This window comes from Microcaecilia unicolor, chromosome 3, assembly GCF_901765095.1.
Source record: "Microcaecilia unicolor chromosome 3, aMicUni1.1, whole genome shotgun sequence".
NCBI classification, from domain to species: domain Eukaryota; kingdom Metazoa; phylum Chordata; class Amphibia; order Gymnophiona; family Siphonopidae; genus Microcaecilia; species Microcaecilia unicolor.
In genome coordinates this window covers 492,214,251-492,242,228 of record NC_044033.1, presented here as the reverse complement: position 1 = coordinate 492,242,228, position 27,978 = coordinate 492,214,251, and the positions used below count along the sequence as shown (strand labels likewise).

The window sequence follows — 27,978 nt, the reverse complement described above, 5'->3', positions numbered from 1 at the left end:
AGTGAGACTATGTGCGAGTGTGTGTCTGTGTGAGAGAGTGTGTGTGGCTGGGCCTCTCCCTCTCAACCACTTCCAGTGCCCCCCTCCCAACCAGTTCCAGTGTCCCCCCTTCGTCCGTGTTCCAGGGTCGTCGTCATCCCCCCTCCCTCTGTTCCTCCGAGTTCCAGGGTCATCCCCCCATTTGTTATTTTTTTTAGTTTTAGTACAGGTGGTGCATTCCCCCTCCTCCCCTCTCGTCCCCTCTTCCGAATTCCAGAGCCCCTTCCCCCCCCCAGTTCCAGACCCCCCTCCCTCTGAATTTGACCCCCCCTCCGAGTTCCAGACCCCCCTCCCTCCATCCAAATTCCAGACCCCCCCTCCGAGTTCCAGAGCCCTCCCTTCCGCTCTCCGAGTTCCAGACCCCACCTCCCAGCCTCCCTTCGATTTACAGACCCCCCTCCCTGTCTCCGAGTTCCAGAACCCACCTCCCTGCCTTCCTCCGATTTCCAAACCCCCTCCCTCCGATTTCTAGATGGCCCTTGGAGTTCCTGACCCTTGAACCCCCCTGCCGCGACCCTCTCGAGGCCCCCTTCCCGCCGCCAACCATCCCCCACCACCGCCGTCGCGTACCTGTGCTGGTGGGGAACCCCAACCCCCGCCAGCAGAAGTCCTGTTGTTGGCCGCGCAGCGTGGAGCCGTGGACGAATGATTAAGTTGGAATCAGTTTGTGTTTGTGCGTCAGACATCAGATGCACGCACACAAACAGATTCCAACTTGATCACGTCATTCGTCCACACCGCGAATCACGGCATAATGGGTCCAGTGACGTTAGCTGGGGCTTCGGAGCCCAGCGGAGAAAGTTACGGACACAGGCAGGCTGGCTCGTAGAACGTTGGTGGTGAGAATTATATATATAAATAGGCTCCATCCAAGCATCCTTGGGGCCTTTGCTGTATAGCAGGTAGCACACAATTTAGCTAACTGTACCTCTTGAGATTATGGCATAGCTAACTGAGTTATGTGTTACTTGTGTTGTTAATATATGGGAGCAACTTTTTCTCTGTGCTAATTTTGCATTATTTGTTTCATTAACAGCCTAAACATAGTAATTACCCTTGTGTTAATTGTTAACTTAAATTCCTGCTCATTCCACTCCCCAAAATGGAATTTTTCATGTTAATCCTTAATGTGAGAATTAGCATATGTGTTAACTTTGTATGAGCCTATTGTTTTAGTGAGCAGTAATTCTTGCATTAAACAATTTACACATCTAGTAAATAGGCTTCTCAACTGCTAGATCCATCCTTAAGGCTGGTTTTTGCTCTCACTAGTTTTGTGTTTGCTACTTGCTCTTAACCAAGTGTAGGGCAGCAGCATCATATATACTATCTGAAGAGGCAGAAATGATCTACCACTGCTATAAAATCAGTTCTGTGAATCTACTTTTATGGAGTATTCAGAAACATTTCTACTGCCAAGATGCCTCATCAAAATCTGGATCTTATAGGTGATAGTCATAGGCGTAGTTTGCCTACTTCATTTGGGGGGGGGGGGGGGGTGGCAAGGGATAGGAATTTTATATGAGTGATGGAGGGAGAATTTTCTCTCCCCACCCATTTTAAATGGGCTTTGATTAGCTTTCTCTCTGCCCTCTATTTCTTTTCACATTTTCCTTGGAAAAAAGACTGCTGAGGGGGGATATGATTGAGGTCTGCAAAGTCCTGAATGGTGTAGAAAAGGTAAAAGTGAATCCATTTTTTTCTCTTTCAAAAAGTACAAAGACTAGGGGACACTCAATAAAGTTACATGGAAATATTTTTAAAACAAATAGGAGGAAATATTTTTTCACTCAAAGAATTAAGCTCTGGAACTTGTTGCCAGAGGATGTGGTAGCAGCAGTTAGGGTATCTGGGTTTTAAATGGTTTGGAAAAGTTCCTGGAGGAAAAGCCCATAGTCTGCTGTTGAGAGTCATGGCAGAAGCCGCTGCTTGCCCTGGGATCTGTAGCATGGAATGTTGCTACTTTTTGGGTTTCTGCCAGGTACTTGTAACCTGGATTGGCCACTGTTGGAACAGGATACTGGGCTAGATGGACCATTGGGCTATTCTTATTTTTATGTTGTGTTTATCCCACCTATACTCTTCAATTTGCCTCTCCCTCTCCTGGACTCACCTTTCCACGTACATTCTTCCTCCCCAACTTCATAATTCCCTCAACAAGAACTCTTCCTATAATTAGGTAGCACTACAAATATTACATTGGATCCTAGAACCAGGACTGTGGAGTCAGTACACCAAACCTTTCACTCCGAGTCAAGCTCCTATTGAAATTAGGCTTTAAATATAGTATAACATATGTATAAAGTGGTACATATAATAAATTTACCATATATTATAATGCTGTTTTTATTTTGAAGCTGCAGTCCGTCGATATATTTTTACCAACTCTGACTCGCTTCCAACTCCAAGGCCCTGCCTAGAATACCAACAAACCTTTTACTGGTAAAATAGAACAAGTTGGACTGCCACAGGGTTCTACACAGCAACTACATGCAAACAGTCACATGCAGACCTTCCCCAAAATGAGAAAATAAATAAAATTTAAATACAAGATAAAAATTGAACTGCGCACTCCAAGTCAACTCGGCATGTACTAGATCACTAGTGAAATAAAACAGAAATGCAATTCCTTTTGTACTTGTATTATTTAGGGTGAATTTATCCCTCCCAGTATGGTGGTCCACCCACCAATACCTAGGAAGAAATAAATCACCCAAGGCTGTATCAGTTAGGAATTTAATTAGATACCTTATTTCTTATCAAGTATTTGTACAATTAGCAGATCAGTGATATCTCACTGGGAGTATGGAACATTGCTGTACAAAAGTACTGCTGTATCTGAGACTCCAAAGAATATATAAGCAAATACTTTTATTTATTATTCTCCAAGTATATGTACAATTAATTGCTTATGAGAGTACAGTACCACAGCTACACATAGGCGTTCTCTGGGTCTGAGTCTCTAATGTTTTATTTAGGGTCTTTTCCCCTCCCCCCCTCCAAATTACCAGCTAAAGCCATTTTGCAGCTATAAAAGACTCAAGACTACTTATGACAAAACAATAGGATTTATTCCTTATAAGAAAGACAATTCTTTTATTATTACTTGCCAATGCAGATACAATTGATTGGTTTCTCATGGGAGAGCAGCCCTGCTTGCACAAAGGTACTGGCTGTGACTGTCTCCCTATTGAAGTAGGAAGTACACTCATTTTTATATGTCCATTCAGGATACAGGTAATATGACAGTAAGCACACCTTATTGGATCTATGGTGATATAATGGTTAACACTGATTGGCTATGGTAATGAGTTGGTTAGGTCTTCTTGGAAATGCTAATATCTATTATTTACTTAGAAATGCTAATAATATAATGGACTAACTTTTCTCCGAGGACAAGCAAGCTGAATATTCTCACTGATGGGTCATCGTCCGCGACGGCCCAGTAGACCGGCAACAACTTTAAAACAAAAAGAAAGAATCTTCCCGAACACTGTGTTGCGCGGACCGAACACTACTACTACTACTACTACTTAACATTTCTAGAGCGCTACTAGGGTTACGCAGCGCTGTACAATTTAAAAAAGAGAGACAGTCCCTGCTCAAAGAGCTTACAATCTAATAGACAAGTGAACGGTCGGTCCGATAGGGGCAGTCAAATTGGGGCAGTCTGGATTCACTGAACGGTAAGGGTTAGGTGCCAAACGCAGCATTGAAGAGGTGGGCTTTAAGCAAAGACTTGAAGACGGGCAGGGAGGGGGCTTGGCGTAAGGGCTCAGGAAGGTTGTTCCAAGCATAGGGTGAGGCGAGGCAGAATGAGCGGAGCACCGCACATGTGCGAGCAGCTTCCCGCCCGTGATGCGAGCGTGCCCTTACTAGTGTCTTTTTGACTGCGAACCTTGGCAGTCACAGATTCCACCGCTGCTACTGTTTTTCCGGCTCAGGAGACTGGCGTTAGCGTTTACCACTACCTTCTTGTTTTATTTTACTTCTTTTTTCTATTCTTAGTTTAAATATTTTTTTAAAAAGTGGTTAAATAGTTTATTTTCCTTTAATTTTCTTAGTTTTAGTCATCTCTTTAAGTTTCCTTATTTTTTCGTCACGGACGCTTTTAGGCTGCTCAGCCGGGTCTTTTTCCCTTTTTTTGTGCCTTTTTATTTGGCACCATCGAGCCTTTTAATTTCGCAGCCGCTGTTTTTCCGTCCATGTCATTGAGGACTCCCAGCGGCTTCAAGCGTTGTAATCGCTGCAACCGGACCATCTTGAGTACCATCCCTCACGCGTGGTGTCTTCAGTGCCTTGGGCCCAACCATCTGCCAGCTGCCTGTAAGCTGTGTCTTCTGATGAAGAAGCAGACCCAAGTGGCTCAGGTGGCTAAGCGTGAGAAACTTTTTTCTGACCGGGTCTGGTCCTTAGATGTCGACATCGGTACCGAGGTCAGCGGCGTCGACGTCGAGGGAAGCAGCGACACCGAGAGCGCAGGTAATGGCTGCCGAAAGACTGCATTGCGCTGGGAGCAGCAAGGCATCTAGTGGATCTCCACCCATCTCGAGGCCTATTGCTATGCAGGCCCGGTCTCGGCCCCGAGGAGGTGTGAGGATTCCATGTCCTCCTCTTCGGTACCGAGGAGTCTCGATGATGGGCTTCGAGTGAAGGCTAAGAAGCACCGTCATCGATCTCCTTCCATGCATGGTACCGGGAGCTCCGGGGAGCCGAGAGAGTCAGCACCCGAGAAGCGTCGGCGCTGGGAGGACCGCTCATCCTCCATACAAGAAGTGCCGATGGGTCGGTCATCTGGCAGCCTGGTACCGGCTCTCGAGCCCCCTCAGATTCTGGCACCGACTCTTGCACCAGCCCCCCCCCCCCCCCCAGCCTTTTCCGATGGAAGCTCTCGACAAGCGCATCAGGGCCCTTCTTCCAGAGCTTCTGGAGGGATTGCTGCGCCAGTCTACTTCGGTGTCGGGGGTGCTTGCGCCTTCTGTACCGACTGCGGAAGCGGCATCTGGGCCCTCGCCTATGGTGAGGTCTCTGTCTTCGGTGCCGCTTGCGGTACCGGCGCCGGCCGCCACCCGGGTCGATTCCCCCTCGACGTCGGTGGAGGAAGCTTCGCCAGAGTCCAGGCAGGGGTCGACTTCTCGATATCCCCCACGAGGTCGTCGATCCTCTATGTCGAGGAAGGCTCGGGTTCGGGCTGCTCTTAGAGAGCTTTTGTCCGATACCGATGAGGAGCGCTCGTGGGAAGAAGAGGAAGATCCCAGATACTTTTCGGAGGAAGAGTCATGTGGGGTTCCCTCTGATCCTTCTCCGCCAATTGAAAGTAGAATGTCTCTACCTGAGAGTCTTTCTTTCTCATCTTTTGTTCGGGAAATGTCTAAGGACATTCCATTCCCTATGGAGGTTGTGGATGAGCCCAGGGCCGACATGCTCAAGGTCTTGGATTATCCTTCTCTGCCTGCTGAGGTTGCAGCGGCCCCCTTGCATAATACACTGAGGGAAGTGCTTATGCAAAATTGGTCATGCCCTCTTTCTAATCCTGTGGTCCCCAAAAAATCCAAGTCCCAATACAGAGTCCATGGAGAACCTGTGATGGTGAAGGCCCAACTTCCTCACGATTCCATGGTGGTGGACTCTGCTCTCAGAAGAGCCAAGAGTACTAGAGACTATGCCTCGGCAACCCCAGGCAGAAAGTCTAGGACCTTGGATTCTTTTGGGAGGAGAACATATCAGGCCACTATGCTCACCGCAAAGATCAAAACTTACCAGCTCTACACGAGCATCCAGTTGCAGAACTCGGTGAGGCAACTGTCTAGTTTGGTGGAAGCACTTCCTCGGGAGTTCGCCGAACTTTTTCACCAGGTGTTCAGGCAGCAGAAGGTGTGTCGCAAATTCCTGGCCAGGGGGAATTTCGACACTTTTGATGTAGCATCCCGAGTAGCTGCTCAGGGTATAGTGATGCGCACATTCTCATGGCTGCGTGCCTCTGACCTGGATCATAAGACCCAGCAGTGAATGGCGGATGTTCCATGCCGGGGGGATAATCTTTTTGGAGAGAAGGTAGAGGACATGGTCGATCAGATCAAAAAGCACCATGATGCTATGGATTCTCTCTGCTGCCGGGTGTCTTCTGCTACCACCTCCTCATCCAGGAGGTTTTTTGGAGGGAAGAGGAGTGCTCCCTATTCCTATAATAGGCATAGGTACACTCCTGCTTCTCGGCAGCCGGTTCAGGCTCAGTCCCAGCATGCACGTTCCCATCAACGCTGTGCACCTAAGGCCCCTAGGGCTCCCTAGCAAAAGCAAGGGACGGCCTTTTGACTGGCTCCAGTGCAGCATAGCCTCAGAAAAAGTGTCCGTGCCGGACGGCTTGCTGGTCGGGGGTAGGTTGATATTTTTTCACTGAAGGTGGCCTCTCATAACCTCCGACAGGTGGGTTCTTCAAATAGTCCGGTTAGGATACATTCTCAGTCTGGAATCCATGCCTCCAAATTGTCCACCGGGAGCTCAGTCCTTCAGCTCCCAGCACAAGCAGGTACTTGCAGAGGAACTCTCCACCCTTCTAAAGGCCAATGCGGTCGAATCCGTTCCACCAGGGGAAGAAGGGCTGGGATTCTATTCCAGGTACTTCCTTGTGCAAAAGAAAATAGGGGGGATGCGTCCCATCCTAGACCTAAGGGCCCTGAACAAATTCCTAGTCCGAGAAAAGTTCAGGATGGTTCCCTCGGCACCCTTCTACCCATGATTCAGGAAAATGATTGGCTATGCTCTCTGGACTTAAAGGATGCCTATACCCACATCTCGATACTCCCAGCTCACAGGAAGTATCTTTGATTTCGGTTGGAACATAGCACTTTCAGTACTGTGTACTGCCCTTTGGTCTCGCGTCTGCGCCCAGGGTTTTCACAAAGTGCCTGGCAGTTGTTGCAGCATTGCTACGCAGACTGGGAGTGCATGTCTTCCCTTATCTTGACGATTGGCTGGTGAAGAGCACCTCGGAGGCAGGCGCTCTACAGTCCATGCAGATGACTATTCGACTGCTAGAACTACTGGGGTTTGTAATCAATTATCCAAAGTCCCACCTTGTTCCGGTACAGAAATTGGAATTCATTGGAGCTATGTTGGACACACGGACGTCTCGAGCTTATCTCCCCCAGGCAAGGGCAGACAATCTCCTGGCCCTAGTGTCCTTTGCTCAAGCGTCTCAACAGATCACAGCTCGGCATATTCCATTGCTAGTATGCTGACATCATATTACATCTGTTGTTCAAATGTTCTTCCCATGCTGTCTATTATCGTATTGTTTGTATTGTACTGGTATTTATTATATTTATTTATTTATTTGTTGCATTTGTATCCCACATTTTCCCACCTATTTGCGGGTTCAGTGTGGCTTACAATACATTGTAAATGATGGAATTACGATTTGTTACAACTCAGTTATGGATTACATTATGAGAAGTTATGCGGAGACAAAATCAAAGTATCATTAAGGGAATAGGACAGAGGAAAAGAACAATGGAACAGTGGAAAGAGACAGCGGGAAACTGATAGGGTAATAGTACATTAGCAAAAGAACATTTGGTATAACATTTTCTGTGAGTAACGGTCTAGATGTGATAAAATTATGGGGAATGAGAATTCAGAAGAGAATGTATTGGTGTATTTCTGAAACAGTGAGTGTGGACTTCATGTGTTTTAATCCTTACAATAAATTTTGTCGAAGAGATGAGTCTTCAATAGTTTGCGGAAGTTGGTTAGTTCGTGGATCGTTTTCAAGTTGCGTGGTATTATATTCCAGAATTGCGTGCTTATGTAGGAAAAGGTTGAATCGTGCAGCGCCTTGTATTTTATGCCTTTGCAATTAGGGAAGTGGAGGTTGAGGAAAGTTCGAGATGATCTTTTAGCGTTTCTGGGTGGTAGGTCTACTAAGTCAGACATGTAGGCTGGGGCTTCACTGTGAATAATTTTGTGGACTAGTGTGCATACTTTAAAAGTGATGCGTTCCTTAAGTGGGAGCCAGTGTAGCTTCTCTCGTAAGGGTTTTGCACTTTCGTATTTTGGTTTTCCGAAGATGAGTTTGGCTGCTGTGTTCTGGGCTGTTTGAAGTTTCCTCAGGATTTGCTCTTTACAACCTGCGTATAGTGAATTGCAGTAATCCAGATGGCTGAGTACGAGGGATTGCACTAGGTTGCGAAAGACGGATCTTGGGAAGAATGGTCTTATTCTTTTCAGTTTCCACATGCAGTAGAACATCTTTTTGGTTGTGTTGTTTGCATGGGTTTCGAGTGTTAGATGGCGATCAGTAGTGACTCCAAGGATTTTTAAAGTTTCTGAGATTGGAAGGTTTAGTTTTGGTGTGTTTATGGCGGTAAATTCATTTGTGTTGTATTGGGAGGTGAGTATTAGGCATTGAGTTTTTTCTGCGTTTAGTTTCAATCGAAATGCATCTGCCCAGGTGTTCATAATGTGTAGACTGGTTAATTTCTTTGGATATTTCTTTGATGTCTTGTTTGAAAGGGATGTATATTGTTACATCGTCGGCGTATATATATGGGTTGAGGTTATGATTTGATAGAAGTTTTGCCAGTGGGATCATCATTATGTTGAAAATGGTTGGTGAGAGGGGTGATCCTTGCGGTACTCCACATTCAGGTGTCCATGAAGCGGACGTAGTTGAATTTGATGTGACTTGATATGAACGCAGGGTTAGGAACCCCTTGAACCAGTTTAGGACATTTCCTCCAATGCCGAAATATTCAAGTATGTGCAATAGAATTCTGTGGTCAACCATATCAAAGGCACTTGACATGTCAAATTGTAGGAGGAGTATATTGTTGCCGGTTGCGATCATTTGTTTTAATTTAGTCATTAGGGTAACTAATACTGTTTCTGTGCTGTGATTCGATCGGAATCCTGATTGGGCATCATGCAGTATTGAGAACTTGTTTAAATAGTTTGCAAGTTGTTTTGTTACCATCCCTTCGGTTATTTTGGTTATTAGTGGTATGGATGCTACTGGTCTGTAATTGGTTATTTCGCTTGTGCTTTTCTTTGTATCTTTGGGTATTGGGGTGAGTAAGATTTTTCCTTTTTCCTTTGGGAAGAGTCCGTTTTGTAGCATGAAGTTTACGTGGTTCGTTAGGTCTATTATAAATTGTTGAGGAGCTGATTTCATGAGGTTGTTTGGGCATATGTCTAGTTTGCAGTAGGATTTAGCAAATCTTTTAAGTGTTTCAGAGATAAGGTCTTCTGATAGTAATTTGAATTCGGTCCAGGTTCTGTCTGCTGGGTATATTCCGTCTTCTGGGTCTAGACAGTCTAGAAGTGAGGCGTATTCAATAGTGCTGGCGGGTATTTTAAGTCGTAGTTGTATAATTTTCTCTTTGAAGTATTTCGCAAGGTTGTCGACATCTGGTATGTCTTTGCTGTTATTTGTGACTGGTGAGGTGTCTAGCAGTTTATTCACAAGGTAGAAGAGTTTGTGTGTGTCTTTGTAGTTGGGTCCTATCATTGTTTTGTAATGTAGTCTTTTAGTCTGTTTTATGGTATATTTGTATTTCCTCCGAAGTAGTTTCCAGGCATTTAGTGTTTGTTCATCTTTCTTTTTGTTCCATGCGCGTTCTAATTTCCTGACTTGTGTTTTAAGTTTTTTCAAATAGATTTGATTTTTTTCCTATGTGATGTTCTGGTTTGGATTGGGGCTATTCTGTTTAATGTTGTTGTACATATATCGTCCCATTCTTGGAGGAATTGGATGGTGTCAGCATTTGTTGACCATTTGTTCTGGTAAATCTGTTGCCAGAATGTTGTGGGGTCTATTTTTCCTCTTGTGGTGTATGCTGTTCGTTCATGTTTGTTGATTGCGTTTATGTGTGTTGAGGGATTGTTCTAACGTGTTGCTAAATGTTTCATGTTAGTCCTATTTCTAGGTTTCAATTTGCCATTTCCAAGTTTACCTCATGGATTGTATTTATGCTTATATTTAGTCATTGTACTACTGTTATGTGTTAACAAAATTGTAAGTTTTATGTTAACTGTACCTGCTGTACACTGCCTTGGGTGAATGTCTTCATGAAGGTGGTTGTTAAATCCCAATAAATAAACTGTGTATTGCCTGAGCCCAGCCCTGGCAATTAACAAATACAGGCCAAAGTTTATTTCTTTAAAGCTATTTTGGAACAAAGGCAGACACTGGGGTTGTTTTCTTATAACTTCTGACTAGTCAGAAAAGCTAGTTATATTCTAGAAAGCAACAAAAGGAAATCTCTTTAGACCGTCAGGTAGTTTTGAAAAGAACAATAGGTAAAGATTAGATTTAAGCAGTTTTCAGAAGATCAGAATTAACCAAAGACAAATAATGCAATTTTTTTTTCTTTTTTGAGCAACTAATGCAAGGAGACAAACCTTAGGCAGCCAGAACTTGAGACAGATGTTAAGCAGCCAGAAACTATTCAGAAGTTTAGCTACTTATCCAGACAGCTTCCCCCAGTGCATGTCTGTCCCAGTACTCAGGAGATAAGTTAAATAACATTTTTAATGTTCTGTTTTGGCTTTTGTTCACCAAAGTAAGCTGTACTATTTACGTGGAAAAATGGACCATTTTTTCCCTACTGATTTTATCCCATTTCTGGTAAAGACTGATAAATGAGTGCTTCCCAAACTTCTTTCCTCAGTGTGACCCATTTTTAGCAGTTGAAAATTCATGTGACTGCAGATAGTAACCAAAGCAAATTATCAATGAAACATAAATATAAACATATCAATATGTAAATCGGTTCCTTTTTAAAGACATTATCTGATATACTAATCATGTCTGACCCAAGGGCTTGCAAATTTTGACACAGTGTGGATGTGGGTGTCCAGGTGCAGTGTGAATTCAATGCACAAAGGGGATTGAATGCAAATGAAATTTGACTCAAAGCTGTCAAAAGCATATGACAGCTCACAGAAAATTCATGATAGTCCAGTAGACCACTTCCCAACCCCCCCGTGCCTCTTGACCCCCAGCACAAAAATCCCCTGGTGGTCCAGTGGATCCTGATCCCCTTGCGCCCTTTCCCAGACCCCCCTGCACTGCAAGTGACAAATATCTTGTGGTGTGGTGGATCCCGTTACCTCCTCCAGCCCCCCCCCATGCAAAATATCCATGGTGGTCCAGTGGACCCAAACCCTCTCCTGATCCCCCCCTCAAGCAAAAATCTCTCTGTTAGTCTAATGACATGACCTGATCCCCCTCCCTTCCCCATACCTTAAAACGTGGGAGGCAGAAGGGCAGGAGCAACACCTCCTCCCTTATGTCTCTGGGCCTACCCTTTGCAAAATGGTGGCGCCCTGCCTCTGCCTGGTATATTTTGGGATGCACTACGCAGGGCTAAGAACCATATAAGGAAAAAAAATCTCCTTGTATGTTGCTTAGCCCCACCTAGTGCATCCCAGGATGCACTGGGAAGGGGTTGAGCGCTGCCATTTTGGAAGCGGGTGGGCCGGAGGGAGGAGGCGGTCCTTCCTATGTAAAGGTATGTGTGAGGGTCTGCAGGGGGTAGAGGGAATCCCACTAGACCAGGGCATTTTAGTAGCCAACGGGTGGGGGGCGGGATCCACTTGACCACCAGGGTATTCTTTGGAAGGGGTAAGTCGGAGGGGCTCCTGGGAAGTTTTTCAAGTTTGGGGTTGTTCACCAGACCTCCCCAAGAAGGTCTCACATTTTGGAGGGAGTCGGGGGGAGGGGGGCTCTGCTGGACCTCCAAGGAATCCTAAAAGTTCTGGGGGGGTCTATGCAATTGAGCGCCTACTTTATGGGGAGCAGTCGCAAGCAGATTGCTCTCCTTAACAACTGGTCCAGACCTGCTGTAAAATTTTGCACATTAAAGGTAGGCACTCTGTGCATGGAACTGTCTGTTCATTACTTGGAATGCTCATTTTAATACTAGTGAGCTCCTTGTAATGTATTTGCTAATAGCACACGTTAGAGCCACGGAAAACTCCTTTGTGCATCACTTGTTAAATAATATTTGCTTTAGACTGGCTTCAATGAGTTTAAAGCAAACGTTGCCAGCACGGTAAGTTTGTGCATCGGGCCCTAAGTGTAGTGTGTGTGCATGCTTGTAGGGAGTGAGTGCACAGGTGCAAAATGTATGTGTGAGGGTGGGTATATGTGTGAGTGCAGAGACTGAGTACCTGTGTACATTATGTATATGTGGATACAGAAGCTGAGTGTATTGTGTATATGTGTGTGGGAACAGGGACAGTGTGCCAGGGGGCATGTTCCCCCTTACCTTCTCACTACAGGCTTATGCCCCCTAAATCACGCTTCTTCTCCAGACTCACCTCCACTTTCTAAACACACACTCACCCTCTCCCATTGCATTGTGCCCCAGTGCTGTCTTGTACCCATGATTAAACCCCTTCCCTCCCACCTCCCTCCCTGTCTTTTTCAAGCCCTCTCATTTGTTGGTCCCATTTTAATATCAGCAAAGCTGACAGGAGGAAAAGAAGGAGCAGAACAAGGATGCCTTGAGCATTATTTTCATAATTTCCTACTCGTTGAGGGATTGGGTGACTATCCTGCTTATTTTCGAAGGAGAAGGGCGCCCATCTTCCGACACAAATCTGGAGATGGGCGTCTTTCTCATAAGGTCGCCCAAATCGGCATAATCGAAAGCTGATTTTGGGCGTCCTCAACTGCTTTTCGTCATGGGGACGACCAAAGTTCAAGGGGGCGTGTCGGCAGTGTACAGAAAGCGGGACGGGGGCGTGGTTAACAGATGGGCGTCCTCGGCCGATAATGAAAAAAAGAAGGACGTCCCTGACGAGCATTTGGCTGACTTTACTTGGTCCATTTTTTTTCACAGCCAAGCCGCAAAAAGGTGCCCGAACTGACCAGATGACCACCGGAGGGAATCGGGGATGACCTCCCCTGACTTCCCCAGTGATCACTAAGCACCTCCCACCCCGAAAAAACAACTTCAAAAACTTTTGCCTTTTTTTTTTTTTTAGAGTATGTCTTTCACTATGCCTCTGTCCCTGCGATGGCAGTTGAGGATGTCCAAAATGTGGATGTTTCTGTGAGAAGGACATCCATGCCTTTGACACCCTTTTTATTTATTTATTTAGATTTTGGATTACAAGAGCCAGCAGTGGGATTTGAACCAGCCACCTCTGGATTGCAAGCCCAGGGCTCTAACCACTAGGCCACTCTGCCATGCCCCTCCACTCCCTTGAAACTTGGCAGTATGCAGGTCCCTGGGGCGGGGGGAGGTATGTGTGTGTCAACGGAGGCATAACGAAGGCGTGGACGTCCTTCTTTCAAACATTTTGGATGTCCTCAACTGCCTCCCACAGGGATGGCCAAATTTCAAGGGAGTGGAGTAGAGTGGAAGAATACCAGAGTGGCTTAGTGGTTAGAACACTGATCTTGCAATCTAGAAGTGGCCAGTTCAAATCCCACTGCTGCTACTTGTGATCCAAAATCCAAATAAATAAAAGGGGCATTGGAGGCATAATAGGCATGGATGTCCTTCTCACAAACATCCATGTTTTGGACGTCTTCAACTGCCGTTGCTTCCCCTCCTTAGGAAGGAAATTGTGTGCAAATGAGCTAACAACAAGCAGCTCATTTGCATGCAATTTCCTTCATGCATGCCCGTTCCTTTCCGGATTGGTAAGGGAAGGGCTTTTTCCATTCAGTTAGTGGGACCAGTGCATTACAAATGCTGTCTCCTCCCAAGACCAAATGCCTTGCATTTGGTCATTTCTGAGATGGGTGTCCTCGCTTTCCATTATTGCCGAAAACCGGGGATGACCATCTCTAAGGTCGACCTAAATTTCATGATTTGGGCGTCCCCGACCCTATTATCGAAACAAAAGATGGGTGTCTATCTTGTTTCGATAATACGGGTTGCCCCGCCCCTTTACGGGGGGCCGTCCTTAGAGATGGTCGATTATCCCCCTCCACGTCAGCAAACAGATGTGTGATGGGGTAGCAGTAATGGAATTAAGGCTGGGGTTAAGCACTTCAGCAGTAGAGAAGGTCAGATGAGTCAGTTGCAGCCGGAAGAAATGGCCCAGAGGAGACAGCAATGAAATGAAGATGCAAACCTAAGCTGCTAGTGGCAGAATTACAACTAGTACAACAGGATTATATCCATCCCTGGCACGTATAATCGGATGCCTGCCATACCTGGGGCCTGACCATGATCCCTCTCAATGTAGCCCATTAGGGACAGTGCAAAGTACCTGTAATAGAAACTGTAAACCACATGGAGGGGCATTTTCGAAAGAAACGTCCAAGTTGCGATTTGGACGTCCTTGCAAAATGGCAAAATCCAGGGGCGGGAAAACCCATATTTTGAAAACAAGATGGACGTCCATCTTTCGTTTCAAAAATACTATCAGAGAAGTCCAAATCCTTAAATTTGGACGTCCCTAGACATGGACGTTTCTGACTTTCGGCGATTTTCGAAACCAAAGATGTCCATGTCAAAAACGTCCAAATGCAAGCCATTTGGGCGTGGGAGGAGCCAGCATTTGTACTGCACTGGTCCCCCTGGCATGCCAGGACACCAACCGGGTACCTTAGGGGGCACTGCAGTGGACTTCATAAAAAGCTCCCAGGAACATAGCTACCTTACCTTGTGTGCTGAGCTCCCCAAACCCCTCCGAAAACCCACTACCCACAACTGTACACCACTACCATAGCCCTTATGGGTGAAGGGGGGCACCTATATATGGGTACAATGGGTTTGTGGTGGGTTTTGGAGAGCTCACTGTTTCCTCCAGAAATGTAACAGGTGGGGGGGGGGGGGGTATGGGCCTGGGTCCGCCTGTCTGAAGTGCACTGCAGTACCCACTAAAACTGCTCCTAGGACCTGCATGCGCTGTCATAGACGTGAGTATGACATCTGAGGCTGGCACGACATATTTTTAAAGATTTTTTTGAGGGTGGAAGGGGATTAGTGACCACTGGGGGAATAACAGGAGGCCATCCCCGATTCTCTCCGGTGGTCATCTGGTCATTTCGGGCACCTTTTTGTGCCTTATTCGTAATAAAAACACGTCCGGGTGAAAATGTCCAAGTGTTCGTCAGGGACGTCCTTGTTTTTTTTCGATTATGGGTCAAAGATGTCCAAGTGTTAGGCACGCCCAAGTCCCACCTTCACTACGCCTCCTACACGCCCCCTTGAACTTTGGACGTCCTTGCGACGGACTGCAGTTGGAGACGTCCAAAATCGGGTTTCGATTATACCGATTTGGACGTCCCTGGGAGAAGGACGTCCATCTTCTGATTTATGTCGAAAGATGGACGTCCTCTTTCGAAAATGAGCCCGATAGTCACCTCAGAGATCATTTGTGGTAAACCAAGTGCTGAAAATAATAAAATATATCACTTCACATATAGATTACTGCAGTTTGCTTCTCACAGGACTCCCACTAATCCATTTCTCTCCCCTCAATCTGTTCAAAATTCTGCTGTATGATTTATATTCCACCAGCGTTGCTACGCTTACATTAGCCCTCTCCTCAAGCCACTTCATTGGGTCCGTATCCATTTCCGCTTACAGTTTAAACTCCTCTTATTGACTTATAAGTGCATTCACTCTGCAGCTCCTCAGTACCTCTCCACTCATCTCTCTCTCTACCAGGGCCGGTCCTGGGGTCTCTGGTGCCCCCCTGCAGACTATCAGTTGGCACCCCCCCCTAGCATTTCCTTTCTCTCTTCTCCCACCGTACTCCCAGGTTCCAATCTAATTCATGTTTAATGTGGGATAAAATGCCATAAATAAGTAAATAAATATAAACTTTTAACGTTGAGTACCTGATTCCCAAATTGGAAATATTCCAAACACTATAATGAAAATAAAATGATTTTTTTCTACCTTTGTTGTCTGGTGACTTTGTTTTTCTGTTCATGCTGGCCCAATACCTGATTCTGCTGCTATCTGTCCTCTTAACTTCGTTTCCAGGGCTTCCTTTCCATTTATTTCTTTACTTTCCTCCTTTCTTCATCTCTTGCCTTACATCCGTAAGTGAAAGCTGGGTCCTCTGCAGACTTGACTGTCCAGTGGATCCAGCTTCTGCCTATTTTCTCCATCCATGTGCAGGTTTTCTCCCTTTTCCCTCATCTCATCTCCTTCCTCTCTCTTCCCTCTCCTCCATCCATGTCGAGCATTTCTTCTCTCTCCCTTCCCCTCCATCCATGTGCATCTCCTTCCTCTGTCTTCCCTCCCCTCCATCCATGTCCAGAATTTCTCCCCTTCATCCATGTGCATCTCCTTCCTGTCTTCCCTTCCCTCCCCTCCATCCATGTTTAATAATTCTCCTCTCTCCCTGCCCTCCCCTCCATCCATGTCCAGCAACCCTCCTCTCTCTCCTGCCCTCCCCTCCATCCACCCATGTCCAGCAACCCTCCTCTCCCCTCTATCCACCCATGTCCAGCAACCCTTCTCTCTCCCCTGCCCTCCCCTCTATCCACCCATATCCAGCAACCCTCCTCTCCCCTGCCCTCCATGCATATCCAGCAATTCTCTTCTCTCCCTTGCCCTCTGCATCCATACCCAGCAGTTCTCCTCTCCCCTGCCCCCTCCATCCATCCATACCCAGCGATTCTCCTCTGTCCCATCCCCTGCCCTGCCCTCCCGCTCCCATCCATGTCCAGCGAGTCTCATTTGCCCCCATCCACCTCCCATTTATGGCCACCTGCCCATCCTTTTCTCCCCCCAACTTCCCCCTTTTCCTTCTTGCCACCTTGCATGGTTTAAGTCTTTTTTAATTTACCTCCATCCCAGCGGCCACGTCATTTCAAAGCCCTGTCCGTCTCTAGCCTTCCCTCCCTTTGTGAGTTCGTTCCCTCAGAGTCCCGTCCTCGAGGAAATGACGTCAGAAGGCGGGACTCTACGGAATGAACTCACGAAGGGAGGGAAGGCTAGAGACGGGCAGGGCTTTGAATGATGCGGCCGCTGGGACTGAGGTAAATAAAAGATTTAAACTCCCAAGGCCGGCGCGGTATGGCGGCGCAGCGCTGCAGCGGCGCCCTTGAAGGCAGGCGCCCCCCTGCGGTGCTTACCCCGCTTACCGGGTTCAACCGGCCCTGCTTTCTGCACTTCTCTCCGGCAACTCTTTTCATCAGGTAAATCTCCCTTACCCGAACCTTCTCCACTGCCGACTCCAGACTCTTCCTTTTATCTTGCTGCACAGTATTCCTGGGATAGACTTCCTGAGTCGATACGTCAAGCTCTATCTCTGGCCTTATTCAAATCTAGGCTAAAAGCCCACCGTTTTGAGGCTGCTTTTAACTCCTAATTCCATGTCACTTGTTCAGGACTCATGTCTGTTTTTGTTCTGTCCTCTGACAGCCTTGCACTAGTTTATAATGTGACCCTAAAATGTGTTTAATGCCTTTACTGTCATTCTCACTTCTAAGGATCTTCATCGCTGCAGTTCCCACTGCAAAGATACGTGAGCAATGCGTTGTGTGTAATGTAGTTCATAGGCAATGCAGCCACTCTTGCCTGTCTGTACAAGAACTGTTATCGTTGGTTTGTGATGCTGCCCAGACCTCCTCTCTTTCTCAGCCAAGCTTGGCTCCTTTGTCTACCTGCTATCATTTCCTGGTCATTCTTACTATCTCGTCCTGAGAGGTCAGCCAGGTATGACTTTTGCCTCCAATGGAGGGCTGTCCTCTAGCACCACCCCTTGCTACCTGATGGCAGGCTCTGTCCCCATTGGTCTATTTACCCCCTCCTCCCTGGACCTGTGTGAGCCCTTCTTAGCCTCTCCCTTCCCCTCACCATGAGGCATTCTCCATCTTGCTTCAGACAGCACTTGTCCTGCTAAAACTCCCTGGAATAAACGTGGTTTTTTACCTTGAATATATCTTCCTATTGAGATATTGCACTCTCCAGTCACCCAGCTCTGAGCTACTGCTACCTGTTCGACTACTTTTTCACCTCTGCAATAAAGCTGCCTCTCCTCAGATTTCTACCTCCAACCACTGTTACAGCTTTCAGAATTATGGGTCTCTATGCCCTGGGGCAACATTTCTTAACATCTGACTGTGAGTAAATTATCTGTATTTATTCAATAAAAGAAACTTCAGAAAAGAAAGAGACTTCAGGTACGTTCTGGTATGCCAAGGTTATACTTCAAGATATTGAGACTTTACAGTTAACAAGTCTTAAGAGGCTTGACAGTTTTAATCATTCCCACCATAAGTAATTTCCTATTCCCTTATTTATCTTGTTTGTCTTTCTTGATTAGCTAGTCCCTGCTCAACAGAGCTTACAATCTCTTATTTGTTTAGTGTGCAGCATTGTGTACATCTAGTAGCACTATTGAAATAAGTAGTAGTCGTAGTAGTTATATTATGAATTGAGTATCTGATTCTCTAGTGGTGATTTTATTTTTTATTTTTATTTTAAAGATGGTTTGAAAAGATTTGTATGCTTTATTGCTTATTAATACCTTAAATGTGTTACATAGAATAAACTAGTATTCATTTCAGTATGAATAAGGGGAATAAAAGTATCTTTTTGTAGATAAATGTATTTTGTTTTCTCCTGATAACAGTTTAGGGGCCCTGTTTACTAAGCAGCGCTGTATGCGCGCAAACATTTTAGTGCATGCTAACGATAGAGACATCCATAGGAATATAATGAGTGTATTTATTGTTCTCCGAGGACAAGCAGGCTGCTTGTTCTCACTGATGGGTGACGTCCACGGCAGCCCCTCCAATCGGAAAACTTCACTAGCAAAGTCCTTTGCTAGCCCTCGCGCGCCCGCGCGCACCGCGCATGCGCGGCCGTCTTCCCGCCCGAAACCGGCTCGAGCCGGCCAGTCTTCTTTTGTCCGCACTCGGTACGGTCGTGTTTTCGCCGTGTCGAGCCCCGGAAAGTCGACCTCGCGCGTCCAATTCGTTTGAACGTGTTTTTTTCCTTCGGGAAAGCTTTATCCTTGATCGGGAAGTGCTCCGGAAACCCCCCGTCGGGTTTCGTGTAAATCCTCCCCGTACTTCCAGCTTTTTGGCCCCGATAAGTTTTCTTTCGTCGTCGGGGTAGGCCTCTTTCGGCCTCGGTCGAGAATTTTTTTCTCCCTCTAAATTTTTGGTGCTTCAAATTTCGCCATTTCGGCTTTTGATTTCGCCGGCGTGATTTTTCCGCCCATGACATCGAAGCCTTCCAGCGGCTTCAAGAAGTGCACCCAGTGCGCCCGGGTTATCTCGCTCACTGATAGACACTCTTCGTGTCTTCAGTGTCTGGGGGCCGAGCACCGCCCTCAGAACTGCAGTCTGTGTTCCCTTCTTCAAAGGCGGACTCAGGTAGCGAGATTAGCCCAGTGGAACGTGTTGTTCTCGGGCTCTTCGTCGGCATCGGCACCGGGATCTTCGAGTGCATCGACGTCGTCAGCGTCCAGACCATCTTCCTCGGCCGCCCCTGCATCGAGTGCATCGAGGCATCGGGCCTCTGCATCGGCGCCGAGACATCGGATAGCTGCATCGACGTCGGTGGTACCAGGACCTCGTCTGCTGATGTCGTCGGACGGTGGTGCATCGGGTGGAGTGCAGGTGAGGGCTGTCCATTCCCCTGCTGGTGGCGGTGAGCCCTCGGGTGGGTCTCCTCCCGCCCTGAGGGCTCCTGCGGTACAGCCCCCCCGAGATCGACCTTCTTCAGTCTCGGCCCCGAGGAAGCGACGGATGGATTCGACGTCCTCCTCGTCGGTGCCGGGGAGCTCCGGTGACATGCTTCGGAAGAAATCGAAGAAGCATCGACACCGGTCTCCTCCCCGTGTCGGCACCGAGAGCTCTGGGTCGCCGAGGGATTCGGCACCCAGTAGGCATCGGCACCGAGAGGACCGCTCACCCTCTGTTCAGGAGGTGTCGATGCGCTCCGCTCTGGACAGCCCGGAACAGCCTCCACGCCCGGAACAGGTACTGACGTCGACGCCTGCATCGACCTCACAGCCTTTCTCTACAGCCGCTCTAAACGAGAGCCTCCGGGCCGTTCTCCCAGAGATTCTGGGGGAGCTGTTGCGCCCTACCCCTCCGGTACCGGCGGTGCTTGCGCCACCGGTACCGTCGAGCGTGGCGCCGGCTGGCCCATCGCCCAGGTTGAGGTCCCCGACGTCGGTACCGCGTGCGGTGCCGACCGCGGCCACCTCCCAGGAAGGCTCCCCGACTACGTCGGCGGAGGGAGCTTCGCCGATGCGGGCGAGGGAGTCTACCTCTCGACGTCCCCATCGTGGACGGGGTTCCACGGAGTCGAGCAGGGCGAGGTTGCAGACACAGGTCCGTGAACTTGTGTCTGACACCGAGGGTGAGGCCTCGTGGGAAGAAGAGGAAGATCCCAGATATTTCTCTGACGAGGAGTCTGAGGGTCTTCCGTCTGATCCCACTCCCTCTCCTGAGAGACAGCTTTCTCCTCCCGAGAGTCTGTCTTTTGCCTCCTTTGTCCGGGAGATGTCTACGGCCATCCCCTTCCCGGTGGTTGTGGAGGACGAGCCCAGGGCTGAAATGTTTGAGCTCCTGGACTATCCTTCTCCACCTAAGGAAGCGTCCACTGTTCCCTTGCACCATGTCCTGAAAAAGACATTGCTTGCGAACTGGACCAAGCCATTAAGTAATCCCCACATTCCCAAGAAGATCGAGTCCCAGTACCGGATCCATGGGGACCCAGAGCTGATGCGCACTCAGTTGCCTCATGACTCTGGAGTTGTGGATTTGGCCCTAAAGAAGGCTAAGAGTTCTAGGGAACATGCTTCGGCGCCCCCGGGCAAGGACGCTAGAACCTTAGACTCCTTTGGGAGGAAGGCCTACCATTCCTCTATGCTCGTGTCCAAGATCCAGTCTTACCAGCTCTACACGAGCATACACATGCGGAATAATGTGCGGCAGTTGGCGGGCTTGGTTGATGCTCTTCCCCCTGAGCAAGCCAAGCCTTTTCAGGAGGTGGTCAGGCAGCTGAAGGCGTGCAGAAAATTCCTGGCCAGAGGAGTTTATGACACTTTTGATGTTGCGTCCAGGGCCGCTGCTCAAGGTGTGGTGATGCGCAGGCTCTCATGGCTGCGTGCCGCCGACCTGGAGAATAGAATCCAGCAGCGGATTGCGGACTCGCCTTGCCGTGCGGATAACATTTTTGGCGAAAAAGTCGAACAGGTGGTAGAGTCTCTCCACCAGCGGGACACCGCATTCGACAAGTTCGCCCGCCGGCAGCCTTCAGCTTCTACCTCTACAGGTAGACGATTTTTCGGGGGAAGGAAGACTGTTCCCTATACTTCTGGCAAGCGTAGGTACAATCCTCCTTCCCGACAGCCTGCGGCCCAGGCTAAGCCCCAGCGCGCTCGCTCTCGTCAGCAGCGTGCGACTCAGCAGGGCCCCGCGGCTCCCCAGCAAAAGCAAGGGGCGAGCTTTTGACTGGCTCCAGCAGAGCATAGCCGACATCCAAGTGTCAGTGCCGGGCGACCTGCCTGTCGGAGGGAGGTTGAAAGCTTTTCACCAAAGGTGGCCTCTCATAACCTCCGATCAGTGGGTTCTTCAAATAGTCCGGCAAGGATACACCCTCAATTTGGCCTCAAAACCTCCAAATTGTCCACCGGGAGCTCAGTCCTACAGCTTCCAGCACAAGCAGGTACTTGCAGAGGAACTCTCCGCCCTTCTCAGCGCCAATGCGGTCGAGCCCGTGCCATCCGGGCAAGAAGGGCTGGGATTCTATTCCAGGTACTTCCTTGTGGAAAAGAAAACAGGGGGGATGCGTCCCATCCTAGACCTAAGGGCCCTGAACAAATATCTCGTAAAAGAAAAGTTCAGGATGCTTTCCCTGGGCACCCTTCTCCCCATGATTCAGCAAAACGATTGGCTATGCTCTCTGGACTTGAAGGATGCCTACACACACATCCCGATACTGCCAGCTCACAGACAGTATCTGCGATTTCAACTGGGCACACGCCACTTCCAGTACTGTGTGCTACCCTTTGGGCTCGCCTCTGCGCCCAGGGTGTTCACAAAGTGCCTAGCTGTGGTAGCAGCGGCGCTTCGCAGGCTGGGGGTGCACGTGTTCCCATATCTCGACGATTGGCTGGTGAAGAACACATCCGAGGCAGGAGCCCTGCAGTCCATGCAGATGACTATTCGCCTCCTGGAGTTACTGGGGTTTGTGATAAATTACCCAAAGTCCCATCTTCTCCCAGTGCAGAAACTCGAATTCATCGGAGCCCTGCTGGACTCTCGGACGGCTCGCGCCTATCTCCCAGAGGCGAGGGCCAACAACTTGTTGTCCCTCGTCTCGCGGGTGCGAGCGTCCCAGCAGATCACAGCTCGGCAGATGTTGAGATTGTTGGGCCACATGGCCTCCACAGTTCATGTGACTCCCATGGCCCGCCTTCACATGAGATCTGCTCAATGGACCCTAGCCTCCCAGTGGTATCAGGCCGCCGGGGGTCTAGAGGACGTGATCCACCTGTCCACGAGTTTTCTCGAATCCCTGTATTGGTGGACGATTTGCTCCAATTTGACTCTGGGACGTCCCTTCCAAATTCCTCAGCCGCAAAAAGTGCTGACCACGGATGCGTCTCTCCTGGGATGGGGAGCTCATGTCGATGGGCTCCACACCCAAGGAAGGTGGTCCCTCCAAGAAAGCGATCTACAGATCAATCTTCTGGAGTTGCGAGCGATCTGGAACGCTCTGAAGGCTTTCAGAGATCGGCTGTCCCACCAAATTATCCAAATTCAGACAGACAATCAGGTTGCCATGTACTATGTCAACAAGCAGGGGGGCACCGGATCTCGCCCCCTGTGTCAGGAGGCCGTCAGCATGTGGCTCTGGGCTCGCCGGCAAGGCATGGTGCTCCAAGCCACATATCTGGCAGGCGTAAACAACAGTCTGGCCGACAGGTTGAGCAGGATTATGCAACCTCACGAGTGGTCGCTCCATTCCCGTGTGGTGCGACAGATCTTCCAGGCGTGGGGCACCCCCCTGGTGGATCTCTTCGCATCTCAAGTGAACCACAAGGTCCCTCAGTTCTGTTCCAGGCTTCAGGCCCACGGCAGACTGGCGTCGGATGCCTTCCTCCTGGATTGGGGGGAAGGTCTGCTGTATGCTTATCCTCCCATACCTCTGGTGGGGAAGACTTTGTTGAAACTCAAGCAAGACCGAGGCACCATGATTCTGATTGCTCCCTTTTGGCCGCGTCAGATCTGGTTCCCTCTTCTTCTGGAGTTATCCTCCGAAGAACCGTGGAGATTGGAGTGTTTTCCGACCCTCATCACGCAGGACGAAGGGGCTCTTCTGCATCCCAACCTCCAGTCCCTGGCTCTCACGGCCTGGATGTTGAGGGCGTAGACTTTGCCTCTTTGGGTCTGCCAGAGGGTGTCTCCCGCATCTTGCTTGCTTCCAGGAAAGACTCCACTAAGAGAAGTTACTTCTTTCATTGGAGGAGGTTTGCCGTCTGGTGTGACAGCAAGGCCCTAGATCCTCGCTCTTGTCCTACACAGACCCTGCTTGAATACCTTCTGCACTTGTCTGAGTCTGGTCTGAAGACCAACTCCGTAAGGGTTCACCTTAGTGCAATCAGTGCATACCATTACCAAGTGGAAGGTAAGCCGATCTCAGGACAGCCTTTAGTTGTTCGCTTCATGAGAGGTTTGCTTTTGTCAAAGCCCCCTGTCAAGCCTCCTACAGTGTCATGGGATCTCAATGTCGTTCTCACCCAGCTGATGAAACCTCCTTTTGAGCCACTGAATTCCTGCCATCCGAAGTACTTGACCTGGAAGGTCATTTTCTTGGTGGCAGTTACTTCGGCTCGTAGAGTCAGTGAGCTTCAGGCCCTGGTAGCCCAGGCCCCTTACACCAAATTTCATCACAACAGAGTAGTCCTCCGCACTCACCCTAAGTTTCTGCCAAAGGTCGTGTCGGAGTTCCATCTGAACCAGTCAATTGTCTTGCCAACATTCTTTCCCCGTCCTCATTCCTGCCCTGCTGAACGTCAGCTGCACACATTGGACTGCAAGAGAGCATTGGCCTTCTATCTGGAGCGGACACAGCCCCACAGACAGTCCGCCCAATTGTTTGTTTCTTTTGACCCCAATAGGAGGGGAGTGGCTGTAGGGAAACGCACCATATCCAATTGGCTAGCAGATTGCATTTCCTTCACTTACGCCCAGGCGGGGCTGGCTCTTGAGGGTCATGTCACGGCTCATAATGTTAGAGCCATGGCTGCGTCGGTAGCCCACTTGAAGTCAGCCTCCATTGAAGAAATTTGCAAAGCTGCGACGTGGTCATCTGTCCACACATTCACATCTCATTACTGCCTGCAGCAGGATACCCGACGCGACAGTCGGTTCGGGCAGTCAGTTCTTCAGAACCTGTTTGGGCTTTAGGATCCAACTCCACCCCCCGAGGGCCCTGTTTGTTCTGTTCCAGGCTACACTCTCAGTTAGTTGGTAAATTTTTTAGGTCAATCTCAGTTATGTCCTCGCCGTTGCGAGGCCCAATTGACCAATGTTGTTGTTTTGAGTGAGCCTGGGGGCTAGGGATACCCCATCAGTGAGAACAAGCAGCCTGCTTGTCCTCGGAGAAAGCGAATGCTACATACCTGTAGAAGGTATTCTCCGAGGACAGCAGGCTGATTGTTCTCACCAACCCGCCCGCCTCCCCTTTGGAGTTGTGTCTTCCCTTGAAATGTATTGTCTTGCTACATACTGGACTGGCCGGCTCGAGCCGGTTTCGGGCGGGAAGACGGCCGCGCATGCGCGGTGCGCGCAGGCGCGCGAGGGCTAGCAAAGGACTTTGCTAGTGAAGTTTTCCGATTGGAGGGGCTGCCGTGGACGTCACCCATCAGTGAGAACAATCAGCCTGCTGTCCTCGGAGAATACCTTCTACAGGTATGTAGCATTCGCTTTAGCGCGCCTACGGCACAGCTTAGTAAACAGGGCCCCTGTTTTCTTCAGGATAACAGATGCTTCAAATGCTTTCTGGTGTTAGTATAACAGATTTTGATGAAAAGATTAATGCAGAGTTAGAATGATTCAGATTCCAATTGTCTCTTCATTTTTTCTGTATCTTTTGTATTCAGAAGCATTCACTGTATAATTAAAACATGTTGAACAAAACAGTACATGAAAAAAGTCCATGTATATATTATCACCAGACGTAAAATCAGTTCTTTCTTTTGGTGATATTCCTCATAGCAGTGAAGATATTTACATCTGTATTGAATTAGTGAAAATTATACATGTGGTTCTTCTATATTCCAGTTATCGCAAAAGTAATGTGTAGATGTTTTTACCTAGGGCATGGCTTTTACATTGGAGGAGAGACTGCAATTGGGCATTCATGGATTATTGCCACCTTGCTTCCTCAGTCAAGATGTCCAGGTTCTCAGAGTCCTGAGAAACTATGAAAGGCAGAAGAATGATCTAGACAGGTAAAATGTTTCCATTCATATCAGTGCTTTTTGCTTGTAGACAAAAATAGATAGGATTAATATTTCAAAGTTCTTACATGTTCACTGGCAGCTCATAAGTGTGTAATTGTGCAAGGCACTAATTTACAAAGTTGCTTTGCTTTGGTATGCTCCATATAGTGCCAGGGCAAGATGTGGCTGTTAATGCCTAACTATACAGCTAACCGCTATATTTAACCGCTATGTGTATAGCTAAGAATTAGAAATTGGTTATTGGACAGAAAACAGAGGGTAGGGTTAAATGGCCATTTCTCTCAATGGAGGAGGGTGAATAGTGGAGTGCCACAGTGGTCAGTACTGGGACCAGTGCTATTGAATATATTTATAAATTGTCTGGAAATTGGAAAGACAAGTTAGATGATATAATTTGCAGTTAACACACAACTATTCAAGGTTGTTAAAATACATCTGGACTGTGAAAAATTACAGGAAGACTTTAGGAAACTAAAAGACTGGGCATTCAAATGGCAGATGAAATTAAATGTGGATAAATGCAAAGTGATACACATTGGGAAGAACAGTGAGAAAAAAATCTAGGTGGTGTTGTAGACAATATGCTGAAATTTTCTGCCTAGTGTGCAGTGGCGGCCAAAAAAGCAAACAGGATGCTAGGAATTATTAGGATATGGATGGTAAATAAGGCTGAGAATATTATAATGCCTCTGTATCGCTCCATGGTGCAACCTTTCCTTGAATATTGCATTCAGTTCTGGTCACCATAGCTCAAAAAAGATACAACAGAATTAGAAAAGGTTCAAAGAGGAGCGAACAGAATGATAAAGGGGATGCAACTCCTCTTATATGAGGAAAGGCTAAAGGGTTAGGGCTCTTCAGCTTGAAAAAGAGACGGCTAATGGGAAATATGATTGAGGTTTACAAAATCCTGAGAGGTGTAGAAGTGAATCGATTTTTTACTCTATCAAAAAGTACAAAGAGTAAGGGACACTCAAGGAAGTTATATGGAAATACTTTCAAAACAAATAGGAAATATTTTTTCACTTAACAAATACTTAAGCTTTGGAACTCTTTGCCAGAGGATGCAGTAACAGTGGTTAAAAAGGTTTGGACAAGTTCCTGGTATTGAGACAGACATAGGGAAGCCAGTACTTGCCCTGGGATTTGTAGCATGGAATGTTGCTACTGTTTCGTTTCTGCCAGGTACTTGTGACCTGGATTGGCCTCTGTTGGAAATGGGCTAGATGGTGTGAAAACAAAAAAAAAAGGGTGGGGAAAATAGGCTCTATTCAAACAATGGGGCAGAAGTATAAATTAGTTAAAACAATGATTTTTATTGTGAATAGGTGACTCAACACAGCCGTGTTTCGGCGCCGTAGCACCTTCCTCAGGAGTCTATAAAAACAAATATAATGACAGAAATAATACATAAATACTGTATACAAAATAAATATATCAGTGTACGTATATACTAAATGAACATCTCAAAACATATATATGAGTTAAAACCAAATGAACATATATAGATGTAAAAAACAGAGCAAAATTATAACCAATTTCAAATCCATAAAAGTAATATTAAAATAACAGTCATGTAATCTCTAAAAGAATTAAATGTGAAAAAATGGTGTTTCAGAGTAAATGCATGCATCAGTAATGCAAAACCGAATGCTTATACAGGGAGTAACGTAAGGTGTGATGTTTACACAATAGACAGCAAACACAGGGTTCCAAACAGTATCTGATTGGTTACATACAAGAGTCTGTAGGTGTACAAAAATTGTTGGCCAGAGAGAGTATAAGGAGTATACAAAGAGTGACAGAGTGGCAACATGATGTATAGACAAATAGAGTGTATAGATAATAAGGGGTGAGGTAGATTTGAAACATGCACATGAAAAAAACATGCACATGAAAAAAATAAGCACATGAAAAAAATATATATGAATATATATGTGAGAAAATAGAGAGTGATGATAAGGTGCTAAGAGAAAGAGAGGGTATGGGGGGGAAAAAGAAGGAGGGGGGAGGAAGAAGGGAGGGAAAAACAAGACTAAAATAGGAAAAAAATTAAATAATAATAATCATAATATCAAAAAAGGGGTGTATGAAAAATAATCAGGTAGAAAAATGATATCAAAAAGAAAATTTCCAAGTGGATGTATAACTAACCTTCTGGAAGTGTTTCAATCTTTGGGGTGATTGGCACACTGGGGAAAAAACACTAGGGGATACACAATCCTTTCTGAAAAAAATAAATAAGATAAAAATAAATAATAAGAAATAATGGTGTGACCCAGTACGGCTATTCTTATGTTATGTTATGACTTTCTACCTGCTAAAAAAGGGAGCCTATTTATTCTCCTTTTGTAACATAGTATATATATGATTCAAGAAAGAAACTGTGAAGACTCTGTTGGAAATGGGCTAGATTGACCATTGGTCTGACCCAGTACGGCTATTCTTATGTTATGTTATGACTTTCTACCTGCTAAAAAAGGGAGCCTATTTATTCTCCTTTTGTAACATAGTATATAT

At 47.2% G+C, this 27,978-nt stretch overlaps 1 protein-coding gene across 1 annotated transcript in view; it reads left to right on the top strand.

Moving 5' to 3' along the window:
• ME1 (malic enzyme 1) overlaps positions 1 to 27,978 on the top strand; it is a gene marked incomplete at its 5' end in the record, with an annotated part of 362,344 nt that overhangs the window by 59,335 nt on the left and 275,031 nt on the right. Inside the window, 1 exon segment of the mRNA XM_030195171.1 lies at positions 25,313 to 25,446. Within this exon segment, the coding sequence (XP_030051031.1) occupies positions 25,313 to 25,446 (134 nt within the window).